This window comes from Perognathus longimembris, chromosome 3 (assembly GCF_023159225.1).
Source record: "Perognathus longimembris pacificus isolate PPM17 chromosome 3, ASM2315922v1, whole genome shotgun sequence".
Classification (NCBI taxonomy): Eukaryota; Metazoa; Chordata; class Mammalia; order Rodentia; family Heteromyidae; genus Perognathus; species Perognathus longimembris.
The window spans coordinates 77,173,540-77,193,653 of NC_063163.1; the positions used below are offsets into that span (position 1 = coordinate 77,173,540).

At 47.2% G+C, this 20,114-nt stretch overlaps 1 protein-coding gene across 1 annotated transcript; it reads left to right on the forward strand.

The window, feature by feature from the left end:
• The first annotated feature begins 241 nt into the window (after nucleotides 1-241).
• C3H22orf31 (chromosome 3 C22orf31 homolog) lies at nucleotides 242-18,542 on the forward strand. Its single transcript, XM_048340699.1, is given in 6 exon segments — nucleotides 242-294; nucleotides 12,462-12,570; nucleotides 16,421-16,595; nucleotides 16,597-16,792; nucleotides 17,893-18,153; nucleotides 18,375-18,542. Coding segments are annotated over 5 exon segments (816 nt in total). The 5' UTR covers nucleotides 242-294; nucleotides 12,462-12,554.
• The last annotated feature ends 1,572 nt before the right edge of the window (nucleotides 18,543-20,114 follow it).

The following is a 20,114-nucleotide window of genomic DNA, read 5'->3' on the forward strand; positions in this document are numbered from 1 at the left end:
TCCAGCACCGCCACCGCCCAGGCGGCCCAGAGCCCGCTCGACATCTCCCCGGGCCGGAGGCGGGCGGAGCCGATAGCGCATGCGCGCCCCGCCCCACGCCTGCCATTCACGCGCCATGCCCCGCCCACTTCCCCTCACCTGGGCCCGCCCCGCGGGACGCCCAGGGCTCGGAGTCCCGCCCGGCCTCGGAGTCCCCGCGCGGGGGCCGCTCGCCCCGTGACTTGTGCTCCACCCTCCCTCGGGCCGTGACCCACGCGCGGGCCCGACCGCTCGTCCCAGGTTTAACAAAACCGGGTTCATATCCCTGTGGGTCACCATCTGGAAGACCCTGGGCAGGTTGTAAAGGAAATAGAGCTCTTCGCTTCCAAGTTCCCTTGCTTGTTAAGGCGTGCGACAGCAGCGACGCCCTAAAACGAGGTCTTGCAGGGAAACAGCTCGTCGGGCCTCCTACCCCTCCCTCCCTCCTTCTCCTCCCTCCCTCCTTCTCCTCCCTCCCTCCTCCCTTCCCCCTATTGCTCCCCCCTGGAACCCTGCGATGACGCCCGGTGGGACAGGTACGGGCAGCGCGCCGCGCGCTTTCAAGTTCCCGGTCCCCGGCTTGCAAGTGCTGGCTTGCGCCCCAGCCTGGCGCCGGGAACTTCAGTCCTCGTGTGCCGACTCGCTGGGCGCTCCCCGCCTCGCGGCCTCCCCCGTCCCCCGCGGCCTCCACGCCCCGCGTCCTCTCCGTCCCCCGCGGCCTCCCCCGTCCCCCGCGGCCTCCCCGCCCCAAGGCCTCCCCCGTCCCCCGCGGCCTCCCCGCCCCAAGGCCTCCCCCGTCCCCCGGGGCCTCCCTGCCCCGCGGCCTCCCCCGTCCCCCGCGGCCTCCCTGCCCCGCGGCCTCCCCGCCCCCCGCGGCCTCCTCGTCCCCCGCGGCCTCCCGGTCCCCTGCAGCCCCCCCCCAGCAGCCCCCACAGCCCGCGGCCTCTCCACCCCGCACCCCCTCGGACCCTGTGTCCTCCCCTCCAGTACTCCCCCCCACTCCGCCCCTGGCCGGCTCACCAGGCAGCAGCCACCACCACCCCCACCCTCCCACCCCGGCCCATGAGGCTCGGGTCCCGTCCCACTCCACCCATGAGTCTCAGCATGAATAAGACCCGTCTTGTTCAATGCTTTGTTTTCACTGAATCCTCTGGGCTTCTTATTGGAAGGCAGGGCCACCCCGAACACACTTCTGCCTCCCTCTTGCTGCCTCTCACCCCTGGTTGGTCTCCAGGTTCACAGTGGTGTGTGTGTGTGTGCTTGTGAACTTTAGAATATGAAAAGCATTAGAGAGACAAAGGAAAAGAAAAGAAAGCGTTAGTTACTACTCTGGAGCCTGAGATCTGAGGATCACAGCTCAAAATGAGCCCAAGCAGAAAAGTCTATGAGATTCTTATCTGCAACTGACAAAATGGTGAAAGTAGAGGTGTGGTTCAAGTGGTAGAGCACCTCAAAGAAACAAAATTAGGTGTGTTGGGAGAGTGACCTGTACTTTTTTGTTTTGATCTGTGATTTTTCTTTTGTTTCTTTTCCTTTTTAAAATTTTTATTTTTATTTCTTGTCAGTCCTGGGGCTTGGACTCAGGTCCTGAGCACTGTCCCTAGCTTCCTTTTGCTCAAGGCTAGTGCTCTACCACTTCCGCCAAAGCGCCATTTCTGGCCTTTTCTGTTTATGTGGTGCTGAGGAATTGAACCCAGGGCCTCATGTATATGAGGAAAGCACTCTTGCCACTAGGCCATATTCCCAGCCCCATGTGGTATATATTTTTAACTCCCAAACTAAGGAGGCAGAGGCAGGAAGAAACTTGTGGCCAACCTATATAGCCAGAGCTTGTCTCCAGAAAAGTGCGGGGGGGGGGGGGGGAAGGAGAGGGTTGAAAGAAAAGTCAGGTACCAGTGGTTCATTTATATGCTACCCAGCTAAGCTAAAATCATGAGGATTTTTGTTTGAGGCCAAATGCTGGGGGGGGGGGAAAGTTCGAGAGACCTCACCCTTTCTCAACCAATAGTTGGGCTCAATGGTGTGTTTCCGTCATCACAGCTACAACTATAAGCATAAACAGGAAAATAACAGTTCAGATGAGATCCTATCTTAAAAATAACCAGTGCACACACAGCTGAGTGTCGGTGGCTCACACCTGTGATCACAGCTACTCAGAAGGTTGAGATCTGAAGGCTGCAGTTAGAAGCCAGATGGGGCAGGAAAGTCTGTGAGACTCTTATCTCCAATAAACTACTCAGAAAAAGCCAGAAGTGGCATGGTGGCTCAAGTGGTAGCATGCTTTTTGCTTTGAGCACAAAGAGGCTCAGGGAGAACACCCAAGACAGGCCAAAAACAAAAATCAGTGCACAAAGGATGAACAAATGCAGTAGGGGTACTCATTAGACACTGTGTCAAAAATGAACTATACGACTTATGGGTGGAAACGGAAGGGAAAAGCTGGGAGAGAATGAGGGAAAGGGTGACATTATCCAAAAAGAAATGTCCTCTTGACTAAAGTAACTGTAACCCCTCTGATGCACATCACCTTTATAATAACAATAAAAAATTAAATTAAAAAAATAACCAATGCAGGGCTGGGTTGTATGTAGCTCTGTGGCAAAGCCCTGGGTTCAACCCCCAGTACCATAAAAGGAATGAAAAATAATCAGTGTAAGCCAGATGGATGCCTGTAGCTCACAACTGTAGTCCTAGCTATTCAGGAGGCTGAGATCTGAAGATCATGCATGGGGAGAAGCCAGCTTGAATAGGAAAGCCCATTAGACTCTTATCTCCAATTAATCACCATAAAGCAGGAAATACAGCTGTGAACTAGCATTGAGAGAATAAAAGTCCAGGGACAACATCTAAGCATGAAAACAGAAACAGAAAAAAAACAACCACAGTACAGAAAAAGGACTATATGTATGGAGGTGTAGTGATATAGTATGGTGCCTGCCTAGCAAGCATGAGCCCCTGAGTTTAAACCGAATCTCACACACACACACACACACACACACACACACACACACACTCCAAGATGGTGACAGGCTGTGTGTGTTTGTCTGTGTGTATGTGTGTGTATCCTGGGGCTTGAACTCAGGGCCTGAGCAGCATAATCCCTGAGGTTTTGGTATATATATGTGTATATGTGTATTTATATATATATATATATATATATATATATATATATATATATATTTGCTCAACTAGTTCACAGCTCCACATCCTGCTGTTTTTGTGTGTGATTAATTGGAGATGAGTCTCAGGACTTTCCTGAACCATATAGTCCTCAGCTCTCCACCTCCTCAGTAGCTAAGATTACTGGCATGAGCTACTAGTACCTGGCAGACAGCAGATGATTAAAGCAAGGTAAGGCCCTTCCAAATACAGGAGCATGTGTCACTACCCAAATGACACACCCATGAAATTGGCCCAGTGTACCACAGAAAGCTCTGAGGGAGTCCCTAACCCTTCTAGCTGCTGCAATAAGCATCCTCCAGCCTTCCCACACCACCTTTCCTTTAGCCTAAAGCCCAGCACAGGTGATGGAAACAGTACACAAGAGGCTAAAAATACAGCTGAGTGTGGCTAGGTCATGGCACTTAAGGGCTCAAGGTCTTTTGCTCAGTTATGTGGTCCTGGCTGCTGGCAAGGAGTAGCCTGAGATATTCATGGCAATGCTTCCCATGCCTGCAGCGTTCAGCAGCTTTATTTCATGGAAAGAGTGAAGACATTGAACTATGGTCCCTGGGACTCTAGGAAGGTATGGTTGTCTGTTCATTTGCCTGCTTTCCATCTGTTGTCAGGATCACAGGCCAATGTAGGGGATGGCTATGCCTTTAAGACCTGGGGCAGCTGGCTGCTGGCCCGTCCCACCTCCTTCCGGTTCCAAAACCGGAAGAAGCAGCCAAACCAGCCCCCACCTGGGGGGGGGGGGGGCGGCGAGCATGTGTGTCGTGTTGGCACCAGGCCAAGCCAAGAGGCTGGGCCTCTGCGGGAAGTTCGTGACATCACAGTGATGGATATGCTCATTAGCCTATCGTTAACGCCTGGTCAGTCCCTCCCCTTCGCTCATCACTACTGCTATAAGTCTGTTAGCCCCTCCCTTGAATAAACAGAACGCTCTTTGAAGCTTCTCTGAGAATCCACGCACCCCTGTCTTCCTTGGCAAATATAGGGAGGGGTGTAGGGTATTCTCGCAACCACATGCTGACTAAGGATGCACGTGGCCTTCGCTCCCGCTGTAATTCCTTCTGGCCAGAGGATATGCGTAAGAACGATAGGGGACCACACGGAAGGGGCAGATAGGCCCAGGATCTCTACACGGAAGGAGGAGTAGAGCTTAGCCCGGCAAAATGGCGGCCCAAACGTGGAGTGGGGCGGGAAGCCCACAGGAAGCAAAGTCCGGAACTATCGGCAGCCCTCGGGAAATTGGAGTGGGTTCTCCGGGACGTGTTGGTTCCCCCATCGGGCAGCTAAGGCGGAGGGGCAAAATGGATTCGTGTTCCAAGAGACTGGATTGGACTTTGGGGATATTCAGGCCAAGGGCCGAGGGGTTTCTGCTGCCCAGGGAGATGGGCGCACATGCGAGCCCCAGGCACGTGGCCTTGCAGGTCTCCGGCTTTGCGTGTCCAGCAGGAAACCCACCGTGGCGGCTGCTCTGTAGAGAAGTGATTTCCAGGCCCCGAATTGCCAGCGCGGCAGCTGTGCGTGCTGGGTTCCGGGGGCGCAGGGCCCAAGGCAGGCGGCGCGAATTCTGTGGCTGGTGCCGCAGCAGGGCACGGCCCCAGCAATGCTTGGGGCACAGCGGGCATGGAGGCAACGAGGCGTGCCGAGTTCCTGGAGCGCCGGCCCACCCCCTTTCCTTTCTACTTCTGAGGCCCACTGAGCGCAGCAGCGGCGGCAACGCCCTGGAGTGCGGGGTCTTTGGGCTGGAACTGCCTTTGCACAGGGCCCGGCGGCTGTGGGCAGTGCGGAGCTTTCACGCACGCGGTTTTAGGGCTGGCTGCGCCCTCTCTACCTCTAAAGCTGGCCCCAAATCTACCGGATTGGATTATGATATCTGTTGGAAAAAGAGACAGGGTCTTAGATTTTTGTTATCAGTGCTTGATAAGTCGGGATGGCCTCCCCCCCGCCCCTACCCTTGCTGGTGGGTGTGCTGGATTCCTCGAGGCTGGGCGGGGACTCGGTAGCTGGGCCCGGACTCGGTGGCTGGGAAACTCCTAGCAGCTTCTGCGGTCTGTGTCCTGTTAGCTCTGTGTTAAGCTTTCCTGCCATGCAGCTTGCGGGCAGAGTTGTAACAGGAAAAAGCCCCAGATCTCCAACTCAAACGGAGTATTTTGGGGGCAAGCAAGGGGTTCTGATGCAGCGATGAGTAGTTTAAATGGATTTTCTAAAACTACCACTTCAGAGATACTAGAAATTGGAAGAGTTTTTCTTGATGGTTGGAAAGTTTGTTTGTCTGATGTGATTTGATTCCTGTGCTACTCTTGCAATTTGGAGATATTAAAAAGGTAAGGTGCTGAGGCCAAATCTCTTGTGCTTATGAATTCTGGTAAACATGGTTAAAGGTACTTTTGTCACAATTATCTTGGATATCAGTCTAATGATTCGGTAGTAAATTCTGTGTGAATACTGTGATGTGATAAGTAAGACTCCTAACTATCTTAAGTTACATATAATCAGGCAAGTGTTTTAAGGTATGTATAATTAACTAATGGGGATAAAAGTAAATTCTTATTAACCCTATATGTAGAAAAAATAAGGCAAAGCAAGCTAATGGTTTTCACTAATTTATTGGAAAGCTAAATGGATAAGTGTTTCTAAATTTTTTTTTTTTTTTTTTTTTTTTTTTTGGCCAGTCCTGGGCCTTGGACTCAGGGCCTGAGCACTGTCCCTGGCTTCTTCCCGCTCAAGGCTAGCACTCTGCCACTTGAGCCACAGCGCCGCTTCTGGCCGTTTTCTGTATATGTGGTGCTGGAGAATCGAACCTAGGGCCTCGTGTATCCGAGGCAGGCACTCTTGCCACTAGGCTATATCCCCAGCCCCAAGTGTTTCTAAATTTGTAATTGTAATTCCTACATTAAGAGAAAAAAATTGTCATTTGAGTTCAGAGTCTTTCGGATGCAATTAAGGCTGAGGCAAGGCTTAAAGTACGTTCCTAGATGGAAAATTTAAACAACCAGAGTTATCTTGGGATTTTGTGACTAGGGAAATCTCTTAAAGTCATCACCCTGCTTGAACCAAAAGGGTATCAGCCCACAAAAGCCAGAGAACACTCAGAGCAACCAACCAGGAAATGCTGAGGGATTTTAAATGTCTTTAACCAGTCTGTGTAGAATTTTGCAGGCAATCTTGCAGGAGGTGTCTCTGAGATCCTACCACAGCCTTACTTGGGTGTAACCCATCTCTCCTGCTGGCCTGCTAATTTGGGATGGAAGACACAGCCACTGCTAAAGCTGAGACTTTTACATTATCCTGAATCTTTTCCCTCTCAGTTATCATTATCTGTGCTCTTTTCCACCTGCCAGTAAGATCAAATGGTATGATTTAAATTGATGGCACATAGACCTCATGTTCTCTAAGTGTTACAACAAAACTTTGACAAGTGGTTTTTGGTCAGTTCTCAACAAGTTACAGATGGGCTATTCCTGTTGCTTTCCTCATTGCTAATTGGACATAAAAGAAGCTTTTATATCTAAGACTCCTTGGATTACAGTTCAAAGCCAGCCCGGGCAAAAGAAAATCTCTCTAAAACTCCATCTCCCAATTAACCAGCAAAGAGCCAGACTGCAAGCTTGGCTCAAAAGAACCAGCAAAAGGCTGAAAGCGGCACCGTGGCTCAAGTGGTAGAGCACTAGCCTCGAGCAGAAGTACTCAGGGACAGTGCTCAGGCCCTGAGTTCAAACCCTGTAGAGAGCCAAAAGTGAAATTCACCCTGACTTCTGGCTATACTCTCAAGGGCGTGCAAGGTCATGGCTTAGGGAGCCAACAACAAAGTTCATCCTAACCTCTGGCTATGTTGTTATCTCAAGGACATGCAAGGACATGGTTTACTTGAAGGACAGTACTAATCCCGAGATGTTTTATTATGTCCACAAGAATCTGTTTTATGTAAACCATTCAACCGTATCTTGTTTTACTGTCTGTTGTTATTTACCAATTTCAGGGCCTTCCTGTTTTCTTAAACCTTAGTTAATCCTATGTTATTTCCTGGTTGTCAAACTGCATATAAGCTGGAAGTTAAGAGTAAAACATAGCTGCAGTCTTGAGTTACAATCTCAAGATGCAGACCTCCTGAACCCCATCTTTTGCCTCTTGTCCTTTTTCTCTTGTCTTGCATTTTTCTTTTTCTTTAGTCCTCACTCCCTCAATCAGGATTCCCTCTTCGCTGCCGGCTGGCTTGGCAGAAAACCCCGTGAATGCGGATGGGAGCATGCCATCCCAGAAACAAGCGCCTGAACTTCTGGGACTCAGCCAGTCCAGGAAACAGGGATATGGAGAGGAGTAAGAGGAGAATGGTGTCACATCCTAAATGGAGTTGCCTTGTCTCGCCCTTTCAAAACTAATCAGAGCCGGGAGGTCAAAAGGAATAGTTACCTGTCCATTTTCCTTTTTTCTGCCAGTTGTATATATGTATATATATTTATCTTCGCCTCTGACTGGCTACTCCAAACCAGACCACTAGCACTAAACACTTCCTTCAGTTATTCCTCCTTCTTTGTAATTGACCACAATTGGGTTTATGCTCCAAATGGAACTTTTCTAGCTTATGCCCAGGGTATGTTCTATGTCATTCATGTTAACTAGCTCTGAGAACTTGTCAGTCTTTTGCTTGATCTTTTCAAAAGTCTTTTTTAACAAAATAACATCTCTCACTGAGGTCAGCACCTGGAAACTTGCGTTTCAAGGCCATCATCTTTCTACACTGCTGTGCCAAGCTACAGGGGCTGGCCAGAGGAGACCATGACACCCATTGGCCCTGATGGCCATTCTTGTGGTAATGATAAGGACTTTTGCCAACCACACTGGATGGTACCAGGCCATATGGCAAATCAGGGGCCCCTGATTACTTTGCCCCCTTTCAACAGGAAGTAGTTTCAGAAGAAATGACCTTCGCCCATACTCCCAGCCTGGTGCCCTCCTGTGTCATTTAAAAAAAAGGGGGGGGGAGCAGCCCCCATGACTAGTTAAGTACAGCTATGCTTACATTAAATATCTTAACTTTACACACAAAAAAAGAAATTTTAATTCTTCCCAAAACAGTGCGGGAAGGAGCCTTGTATGTGCCTTTCCAGATTGGGAAATTAAGCCTGAAGCACTCGCTCTGGAGAAATGTCTTCTTCTTGTTCTCTCCAGGAAAACAAGGCCCATGCTAGATTTCTTATGCTCTTCCAAGAGAATATGGGGAGCCTGCCTGCATACAACAGTGGTAGCGGTAGGAGGCAGCCAGCTTCCCTTCCTTGCTTGCTTTCTAGACTCTTCCTTGAGTGTCTCCCTTGGTGCAATGTTTTGCTGTGGCAGAATTGCCTGCAGCTTTGCACGAAAACTAAAGAAAAGATTTGCACCATTGTTTCTTCCATTTGCTCTCCCCCTGCTGGTTGATTTTGGGGGTCCCGTTGGAGGGAAATAGGAGCTGAGGGTTTTGACACCTTACTTCAATGTTTTGATAAATGTTTAAAAAGGTAGGCGCAAGGGTTTAGTGCCTTGCCTTCAATGTTTATGAAAAAATGTTTTACTAACTACATGTTGTCAGCTGCTGTGGACCACCAGAGTCGCCAGAATTTAAACCTGCTTCTACCTCACCGCCAAAAGAGGGATGATGTCTGCATTATCCTGAGTGGTGTGGAAACAGGCTAAGGATTCCAATTTCTCCGGACTGAGCCAAATGGATGGCCCCTTCACCTACCCCTTCCCTTGTGAAAGAGGCCCCATATATATCTTATGTCAACATTTGCCTCATGCCTACATATGCCATATGTTTACATCATCTCCTGCTAATTTAAAAAAAAAAGAGGGAGATGTAGGGGATGGCTATGCCTTCAAGACCTGGGGCGGCTGGCTGCTGGCCCGTCCCACCTCCTTCCGGTTCCAAAACCGGAAGAAGCAGGCAAACCAGCCCCCGCCTCTCGGCGGCGAGCACGTGTGTCGTGTTGGCACCAGGCCAAGCCAAGAGGCTGGGCCTCTGCGGGAAGTTCTGTGACATTACCGTGATGTATATGCTCATTAGCCAATCGTTAACACCTGGTCAGTCCCTCCCCCTCGCTCATCACTACTGCTATAAGTCTGTTAGCCCCTCCCTTGAATAAACAGAACGCTCTTTGAAGCTTCTCTGAGAATCCACGCGCCCCTGTCTTCCTTGGCAAGTATAGGGAGGGGGTAGGGTATTCTCGCAACCACACGCTGACTGAGGCTGCACGTGGCCTTCGCTTCTGCTGTAATTCCTTCTGGCCAGAGGATATGTGTGAAAGCGATAGGGGACCACACGGAAGGGGCAGATAGGCCCAGGATCTCTACACGGAAGGAGGTAGAGCTTAGCCCGGCAGGCCAACGGAGTGTGATTATGATGAGGACAATGGCACACCTCTCCTGAGACTTACCAAGTGCTTGTAGTGCTTATGGACATATTCCCAGCAGCCATCACCAATCTTCAGTACACAGAGAAGTTACATGACCTACCTGAAGGTCAGGTGGTGGGGAGGTTGGGCTCTTAACCCAGGCATTGGGACTCCAGGCCTATGCTCTTAAGGGTCATGTGTTCAGGTATTGACTCCTAACGGTAATCCTAGCTTCACAGAAGGAGGTAGAAATCAGAAGGGTCCAAGTTCTAGGCTAGCCTGGGGAAAAAGTGAGACCCTATCTCATCAAATGAAAAGCTGGGCACGGTGATGTGCATCTGCCATCTCAGATACTCAGATGTGTAAATAGGAGGACTGAGGGCCAGGTTGGCCCCAGGTATAAATGAGACCCCATTGGAAAAATAACTAAAGCAAAATGGTCTAGGAGGTGTGGTTCAGGTGGTAAGAGTACCTGTCTAGTAAGCACAAGGCTCTGAGTTCAAAATCCTAAGACTACGAAATAAAATAACCAGGCTAAATTATCTGTTTGTGTTTATAGGACTCTGTCATCAAGTGCTTAGTAAATGGTCCAGGGCTGGGATTAGGGTGAAGAGAGGTATTAATTCACACTTAGAATTTCAGAGCACTTAATAACAGTACAAAACTGTTGACAGCTTCTTCTTCTCCTTCTCCTTCTTCTTCTTCTTCTTCTTCTTCTTCTTCTTCTTCTTCTTCTTCTTCTTCTTCTTCTTCTTCTTCTTCTTCTTCTCCTTCTCCTCCTTCTCCTCCTCCCCCTCCTTCTCTTCCTCCTCCTCCTCCTCCTCCTCCTCCTCCTCCTCCTCCTCCTCCTCCTCCTCCTCCTCCTCCTCCTCCTTTTATGCACATTCAGGGGCTTAAACTCAGGGTCTAGGTGCTGTCCCTGAGCTTTTTGACTCATGGCTAGTGCTCTACCACTTGAGCCACAACTCCACTTCGTGTTTTTTTCAGTAGCTAATTAGAGACAAGTGTCTCATGGACTCTTCTGCCCCAGCTAGCTTTGAGCTGTGATTCTCATATCTCAGCCTCTTGAGTAGCTAGGATTACAGGTATGAACCATTAAAGACCAGCTAAGGTAAATATTTTTATTACTAATAAATATGTTTTATGATCATCTTTTAAATGCAATATAGAAATGAGTGTCAAAAAAAAAAAAAACAATAACCACCCACACAGTAAGTATTGTGGGGAGGGAGGGGTTTAGGGAGCAAACCCAGAGCCTGCACAAGTACTCTGCCACTGAGTGACACCCCTAGCACATTGTGAACATTTTACTTGTTTATTTATTTATATAAGACAATATTTCTCTCTGTGACCCAGCATGACCTTAATTTATCATTAATTTTGTTATTTTTGGTGGTACTGAGGTTTGAACTCTGGGCCTTATGCTTACTAGGTAGATACTCTCCCACTTGAGCCACACTCCCAATTACCACCACCTTCTGAATTCTGGAATTACAGGCATGTTCCACCATACTGACAACCATTACTAATATCTCAAAGACAAATTCTTACACTTCTGGTTTTCCCTTTACACCCAGTACAGTATGGTTACTGATCCTGTCTCCCACGTTTCTAGCTCAGTAGGCATTGAATGACAGAAAGTTTGCAAGAAGCATTTGGGTTGGAAATGGGAGCCATCTGTGTCCAAGATCAGGTAACAACTGGTGGGACCAAAAAGGACAACAGTGTGTGAAATCCTCGACTCATGATGGCATGCATTCAGCACATGTGCTCTAAATCACTGGTCCTGTGAATTTGCATCATGGTTCAGGAATCTTCAAGTTTAGCTCTTCTTCGGCATCAGTAACTTCATATCTGTTCCCACATGGGTTTGGAAGATTGCTGGTTGGGTGTTAAAATAAAAACATCTGAGGAAGGAAAGAACAACAAAGTCACTAGAACTTGAAGGGTAGAGCCATCATGAGGGAAGATAAGAATCCACAGAAATGGGCTCAGAGTGGTCATTGTCATCATTGTCGCCTTGTTGTTGTGGATGTGGTTGTTGTTGTTGTTGTTGTTCTTCTTCTTCTTCTTCCTCCTCTTCCTCCTCCTCCTCCTTCTCCTCCTCTGCCGCCGCCTCTTCTTCCTCTTCCCCTCCCTCCTCCTCTCCTCCTTCCTCTTCCCCTCCTTTTTTTTTTTTTTTTTGGAGGGCAGTGGTTGTGGGCCTTGAACTCAGGACCTGGGTGCTGTCCTTGACCTCTTTTTTTTGCTCAAGGTTAGTGCTCTACCACTTTAAGTCACAGCTCCACTACCGGTTTCCTGGTGGCTCATTTGAGATAAGAATCTCTCAGGAACTTTTATGCCCACATTGGCTTTAAGCCAGATCCTCAGATCTCAGCTTCCTGAGTAACTAGGATTACAGATGTGAGCCACCAGCACCCAGCTCAGGTTCCCTCTTGCTTGGCCAATCCTCCAGAAAGAATAGGAGCTAAGAGAAACTAAAGAGAAGAAAGGGAGGAAAGAAGAAAGATTATAGGTGCTAAAAAATACTAAGCAGAAGACTTGGCTAAGCATGAAAGAAGGGTAGATGCATTTGTAAATAGCAGCCCTGGCTTCGAGGGGTCAGGGAACACAGCTCAAAATGATGGACGGGAAATAAAGGCTATTTAGATTGCTCTCAGCAGAATGAAATTTAAAAGCATCAAATAGGGCATCAAGCCTCCTTTTAACCACACCGAGGCCATATTGCATAACCTCACTTCTTGGCATCAAGTGCCAACGTCAAAGGTGGAGGCTGTTACTGTGGTTTCAGGACCCAGAACCAAAGAAGTCATCTGTCCAGCCTGTGTTATAATTCTAAACATCTTTGGGGGAACAAAGCTGTTTAGTTACTTCCCTTGAGCCTAGCTACTGCTGTCTTCATAGCCACAGTTTCCCACTTCCATCTAAGGCAACATGGAATGTTCCCGAAAACTCCCACAATCAAGTAAGAAAGGCAGCTGCTTTTAGATCTCTTCCATGAGGTTGATGATGGGTGAATATTCAGTGAAGATGACTCATAGGACCCGGCATGAAGCTTAGTGGTAGAGGGCTTGCCTAGCATGTGGACGCCTTGGTTCTAATTCCCAGAACAGAAAGATGAGGGAGGGGAAAAGAGAGAGAGACTAAAGGAGAGGGAAGGGGAGGGGAGGGGAGGGGAGGGGAGGGGAGGGGAGGGGAGGGGAGGGGAGGGGAGGGGAGGAAAGAATCATGAGCAAGGAGAGGAGAGAAGAGAGGAGGGAAGGAAAGGAGAAGAGGGAAGGAAAGGAGAGGAGGAAAGGGGAGGGAAGGCAAACAGCACATGCCTCAGTTTCCTTATCTGTGGAGGCATGGCCACTTCCAGCTTTTTGGTGATTGATTGTGGGGTTTCCTGCTTGGGCTGGCTTTGAACCACCATCCTCAGATCTTAGCCTCTTGAGTAACTGATATTACAGGGTGAGCCACTGGTGCCTGGCCAGATGTATTTCTTTTTTTTTTTTTTTTTTTTTTGGCCAGTCCTGGGCCTTGGACTCAGGGCCTGAGCACTGTCCCTGGCTTCTTCCCGCTCAAGGCTAGCACTCTGCCACTTGAGCCACAGCACCGCTTCTGGCCATTTTCTGTATATGTGGTGCTGGGGAATCGAACCTAGGGCCTCGTGTATCCGAGGCAGGCACTCTTGCCACTAGGCTATATCCCCAGCCCCAGATGTATTTCTTAATTGAGTCTAGACTACCCTAAAGATAGAAAGCTCAGGGGCTGGGAATATTGCCTAGTGGGCAGAGTGCTTGCCTTGCATACATGAAGCCGTGGGTTCAATTCCTGAGCAATATATATATATATATATATATATATATTTGTATATATATATTTATATATTTATATATATATATATAAAGCCAGAAGTGGTACTGTAGCTCAAGTGGTAGAGTGCTAGCCATGAGCAAAAAAAGAAGCCAGGGACAGTGTTCAGGCCCTGAGTCTAAGCCCCAGGAGTGGCACAAAAAAAAAAATAGAAAGCTCAGTGATACCACACCTATGGCACTATGGTCTTTTTTCCCCCCAAGACATTGGCCAGCAGTGGCTCACACCTATAAATCCTGGCTACTCAGGCGGCTGAAATCCCAGGTCTGGGCAGACAAATCTGACTCTTAACTCCGGTGAACCAGCAAAATGTTGCAAATGGCTCAAGGGATTGAGTAAAATATAAGTTAAGTAAGAGTATGAGACCTCGGGTTCAAGCCCTTACTACTGGAAAAAAATATAAAAGACATGGATGCTTGGAAAGTGACTGGGATGGTATGTGGCTATTAATAAGCTGTCAGTGAATTCTTGTATTGACATAGGAGTAATAACACAAGCGACATTACTTAGAGTTGGTTTTAAGGAGGGTGAGGGTTACCTTTAAGGTACAGCCAATTGAAGAGATTTGCACACTGAATGGAGAAAAAGTAACACTGACTGAAATTTGAAAAAGGCAGCTGTGTGCCAGAGGAGGTTTAAGGTGCTCCTTGGACTCAGATCTGTGGCACCTGGCCATTGGGTTACAGAACTAGGAAAGCCAAAGTCAAGATGAGGAAGGAAGCAGGGTGTGGTGGTATGTGCCTGTAGTCCCAGCACTAGGGAGGCTAAGGCAGAATGATCTTGAGTTCCAGGCTAGCCTAGACTAAGTAGCAGGATCTTAAAACAAAACAAAAAGTAGGGAAAGAGCAGTGAAAAGAAGAGCTACTCAGAATCTGGCCCTCCATGCACGTTGACCAGCTTGCTTGCTTTCTTCCTTCCGTTTTTTTTTTTTTTGTCGATCATGGGGCTTGAACTCAGGGTCTGGGCACTGTCTCTGAGCTGTTTTTACTCAAGGCTAGAGCTCTACCACGTTGAACTACAGCATCACTTCTGATTTTCTGTGATTCATTGGAGTTACGAGTATCATAGAATTTCCTGCCCAAGCTGGCTTTGAACATCAATCCTCAAATCACAGCCTCCTGAGTAGCTGCAATTACAGGTATGAGCCACCAGCACCCAGCCTACATTCGCCAGCTTTAAACAGATGCTTGCCTGCCCAGTCTCTAGACATTTACAAACTTTTCCCAACGCCCTGCTCTAAAATGTACCCACCTCTGGTGAGGCGAGATAAGACTGGAGGCTGAATGGGCGGCATTGTCTGTAGATGCAGATGTCACCGGCCAGGAACTGCTTCTACGGCAGTGGAGCCTACAGTGCAGTCTCCCTGCAGACTTTGATTCACTCTAGGGATAATACTCAAAAATTCAAACAGGCAACACATGCAATTCCAGGCATCCCTGCCAGACGCAGACTTTGTTTTTCCATCATGTCACTCTCCTCTTCTCCCCCTCCACCTCACCCCCATTTTGAGGGCCCCTCCTTTGGCATTTTGTGTATTAAAAAAAAATTAAAACCACCAACAGGACCAGCACCTGATAAGGGGCAGGCATTGCCCAAGAGTTCCCAGGACGAGGCTTCTTTGTTCTCAGTTCAAGCTCTTGACACTGCTTACAGCTCTAATTACTGCATTTGCCATGGGTTGTAAAATAAAACCACATTCCAGATACAGTGTAGGCTCCCTGGGAGAGACACACAGGGAGAGGTGCCCAGGACTGCAGGAACGTGTTCTTTCCTTTCTGGTCCCCAACCTTGGCAGCTATTCGGAGAATGTAACAGTACCTTCTTTATGTGTGTGGAGGAGGCAACATTTTGCCCATGTGGGTACATCATGCTACCTGTCCCCACAGATATAGCCTGTGTATCTATGATGTTTTCTACAAGTGTGCTTCTTCAGGACATGAAGATCTTTACTCAAGCCGTTTTTTTTTGGGGGGGGGAAGAGAGGGAGAGAATGAGGACTTTAAATTCTTGAGGCTATGAGCCAACCACATAGAACCTTTCCCAATATAATTTAACTATAAAACCTGATGATGTAATATCTGCCCACACCCACATCACAAACCAAAGTGACATCACAAATACTAGAGATAATGGCACAAAACCACTGGCTTGGGAGCCCATACATGACTAAGGCAGAGAAAGATAGGTGACTAGAAACACTAAAACAAAGAGAGACAAAGAAAAAAAAAAATATATATATAATTTCTTCCCCCTACTAACCTAGCTAAAAATGAAATTTAAGGCAACTGAAATATGGTAAGGTGGTTTTATGTAATTTTTATAGTTGACATTTCTTAGAAAGCCAGGTCTCTTCAACTGTACGATTCTCATTATCCAGATTGTTTTTCTTGTTTGTGGCTAGTCCTAGGAAGTGTAACTTTTGCCTTTTATGGGCCCTAGCATATATTTCCCTGTTTAGTGGCTTTTCTTGGCTCATGGGAGTCTGGTTAAGAGGTGTTTTCAGGGTTTGGCAGGCCTTACCTGATTTCAGTGTGGCACTGTGGTTAAGCGGTGAGTTCAGCTTACAAAGAAGTCTCCAGTGGCCTTCCTCCTATTCTTTTCATGTCACAGGCTCTTTTATATTCCCAGGAGACAGAAACTGTCTTCTAGTCCTAGTTGTCTATGACCCCCAAATTCCTGCCCTGGCATATTTGGAGAGCTTGCATACCACAGTAACCTTATAAAGTTCTTAGCTGGAACTTAAGGTCCTTGCGCCTTAGCTTTTTCCATCAAGGCTAGTACTCTACCACTTGAGCCACAGCTCTACTTCTGGCTTTTTGCTGGCTAAATGGAGATAACAGTCTCTCAGCTTTGTCTGCCCAGGCTGGCTTTGAGCTATAATCTTCAGATTTCGCCTCCTGAAGATATTAATATTTAGTCTCCTAAATAGCCTTTCTAGTTTCAAACTGAGATTTGGTGGCTATTTGTTTGTTTTAAATTCCTTCCCCTTCCACTTATAATTCCAGCACCTGGTTATGCAAGACGAGACCCCAATATCCCCACCTATGGACTCGGACAGTCCATCTTACTGAACACCAGGCTTCAGGACTGCTATGTGGTCTCACCAGCTCTCACCATCATCTGGACAGCCAGAACATGTACAAAGCAGATCAAGGTTCCAGCACTTCTTGTTGAGAAGTGGTAAAGAACCACTAATTGCTAGTTCATTTTCCCTGATTAAGCTTGTGCTTAGATGGCGACTGAAGGGTAGATGCTGCCCGGTACTTTCCACATTTGGAGAAGAAAAATCCTCGAAGAGATTTGAACCCAGGGATAAATCAATGATGAACGCCACCCAGAGAGCCTGGATAAGAAACTCCATCCATTCTAAGAGCAGGGCATAAGTAGCCAGCAGGGCAACTCCTAGGCTCACCTGGGTCCTGGAGGCTCATAGAAGAGGTAGACAAGGGTCAGAGATGGAGAAAATGTGATGCGTGGGGAGAGGGAAAAGGCAAAGCTCAGGACTGCTCAATCTTAGGGAATTTAGGTTCCAAGAGAAGGAAATCCTAAAGTTGAAAACAGAATTGGGGCCCAGTACTGGTAGATCATGCCTATAATCCTGGCTACTCAGGAGCCTGAGATCTAAGGATCGAGGTTTGAAGCCAGCCCAAGCAAGAAAGTCCTGTGATACTCTCATCTCCAATTAAGCACCAAAATAAAAGCTGGAAATAGCTGTGGTTCCGGTGATCGAATGCTAGCCTGGAGTACAAAAGCTCTGGGATAGTACCTGGGCCCTGAGTTCAAGCTCTAGGAATGGCACCAAACACCCCCCCTCAATTTCCAGCCTCCCCACCCCTGCTCCCAACCAAAAAACAGATTGGGGGTGGGAGAGATATGCTAATACATGCTAGGTACATATAGATACCAGCCCTAGTAAGCTATGGCTTTGGCTGTGAACTTTGGCACATGAACTCAATAACCAAAGGCCTGATCACCATGGTGGTCTACAGAAGAGCTGGAGTTAAGCTACTCAGGTTCAACTCCAGCTATAATTGAAGATGATCTTGGGTTTAACTTCTTTGCCTTGATTTTATCATAAAAATGGAGGGATAATGGCTCTTCCCTTAAAGAGCTTCTTGAAGCTTAAATAAGTCAATACATACAAAGGGCTTTTGAACAGAGCTTGGCACATGGTAAATAATTAGAATCCGCATGGTATTCAATAGAGGACAGCTGTGGTCATTAACCTAGCTGTGTGGCCTTGGGCAAGCCAATCCCAAGTTACCTGCTTTTCAAATGGTCTCCTACAGAACTCACAAGCTTTTAGAAGCCACTTGGTGGTGGTGCACATAAAGACTCAATAATAAACCAGGACACATGAAAGACAAATGTTGCTTGTTGCCTGTCACCAAGACTCAGATACACAAATCTCAGATTAATTATTTTGAGCTCCCTTCTTAAGTCGTAGCTTTGACTTCTCTGCTTTCTTCTTGGCTAGAGTAAAGAAAGTTCAAAGGACAAAAAAGGAACTGCATGCCAAGGTTTTGAGGACAGACATGCTGAACATGTGGCCACTACCGAAGCACTAGCCCAGGACAGTGGGCCTGCAGCCTGGAAGCGCCAAGCACTGCTTACTGAAACTCACGAAACGCAGTTGTTGGATGCCATGCCAACTATCCACGGACTCCCCAAGGGTTATCAGGCGCTGTACTACACTGTGGTGGAGCTCATGTTGTGGAACCCTTCAGGAACTCCGAAAGTACAGCCGGGGGCTGGGAATATGGCCTAGTGGCAAGAGTGCTTGCCTCGTATACATGAGGCCCTGGGTTCAATTCCCCAGCACCACATATACAGAAAATGGCCAGAAGTGGCGCTGTGGCTCAAGTGGCCGAGTGCTAGCCTTGAACAAAAAGAAGCCAGGGACAGTGTTCAGGCCCTGAGTCCAAGCCCAGGACTGGCCAAAAAAATAAATAAATAAAGTACAGCCGGGAGCTGGGCAAGGCCATTAAACAAAAGCTCTGGGAAGCTCTGTGCAGTCAGGCTGCCCTTCTCAAAGTCATTGAGGGACCTGCTGCCAGGCAGGAAGTGGCTGGTGTCCATGAGGAGCCTGTGCCCAAGAAATAGCCCAAGCTAAAGAGTGGAAGCTAAAAAGAACTCACGGGATTAGGTAGTTAGATGTCTGAAAAATAAACACCACTTAATGCTTTTCATATAATCTCAGCACGCTTTACATATTAGCGACTACCACCCCAGGAGAACAAGACAAATAGCCATATGGTTTACTCAAGACTGAAGTCCCTTCTGGATTTACAGTATTTTTTGTTGGTCATGGGGTTTGAACTCAGGGTCTGGGTGTTGTCCCTTAGTTAGCTCTTTTGCTCAAGGCTAACACTTTACCACTTTGAGCCACAGATCCACTTCCAGTTTTCTGAGGTTAATTGGACATAAGAGTCTCAAAGATTTTCCTACCTGGGCTGGCTTTGAACCTTGATGCTCAGATCTCAGCCTCCGGAGTAGCTAGGATTATAGGTGTGAGCCACTGGGACCCAGATTCTAATTTCTTCTTTTTTTAATCTGTTTTAAGAGTTGGGGAAGAGGGAGTTCCCACTGTTGTTCAGGCTAGTTTTGAACTCCTGGATTTGAGTGATCTTCCCACCTAAGTAGCTAGAACTACACCGTGCTTGGCACATGCCTAGATAATTTTGAGGGCTAGATGCTTGGAGGTGTTTTTCCTGTAAGGGCTCAAGGATTTCTTGAACTTCCAGGCAGGAAAAGACCTAGCAGATGAAAACAGTGGTTTATATCCAAACTGCTTATTTTTTAAAAAGTAGACCGCTAAGGCTCCTGGTCATTTGTTACTACTTTCCCTAGCTCTCCAGTGAAGCTCAGCAGAAAGTCTATAGACTACAGAAAGCCCCACACTTGGACTCTAGTAATAGGAGGAACGAAAGGGACATTCCCACATGCTAGCTGAAGTCACAAGCAGAGGCAAGACTCATAGAATCTGAAGACCTTAATCAAACAGAGCAAAGACAACATATAATACATACTTGATAAAATTGTATTTTTTTTACAGTCACTTGTACAATTTGTTACAAAACCATAGAAGACTACAACTTGTTTTAAATCATTTTTGGTCTGCAGATATGTAAAACCTGTGTGCAATTATCATGTATTTACAGGGCCTTGTGTTAGTCATTTTCAATGATTATTCCAACAATGTCACACTCTCAACATAAGACATGGCTTAAGATAAATATATTAGTAAATAAATATTCTGAGAACATATTTCCATAAATGAAATTGCTGCTATACATATACATAATATACATAAGTTGTTTTCTAGCTTTTAAAACATTTTTTAAAAATGGCAATGTTGGGGGAAAAAAGAGCCCTTAGACCATTTCATTACAAAAATCTTTACAGCAAAGTCTTTACAAAATATCTTTTAAGTGCTGTGGGAAAACTTGAAAACACACACACACACACACACACACACACACACACACACAGACACACAAAGCTTTAAAATAGTGCCTTGTTAGACCATCACAATAGTTTTATATAAAGAATAGAAAAAGGCAGTTCTGTTTTGAAGTCAGTCTTCTTGGTTATTTTTTAGACCTCATTTTGAAAGCATTAGTCCTGTGTGAATCTTGAGACCAGAAGCACATAGAGGAGGATCTGAGCATTGGGTCAGAAGGGGGAACGTAGTACATG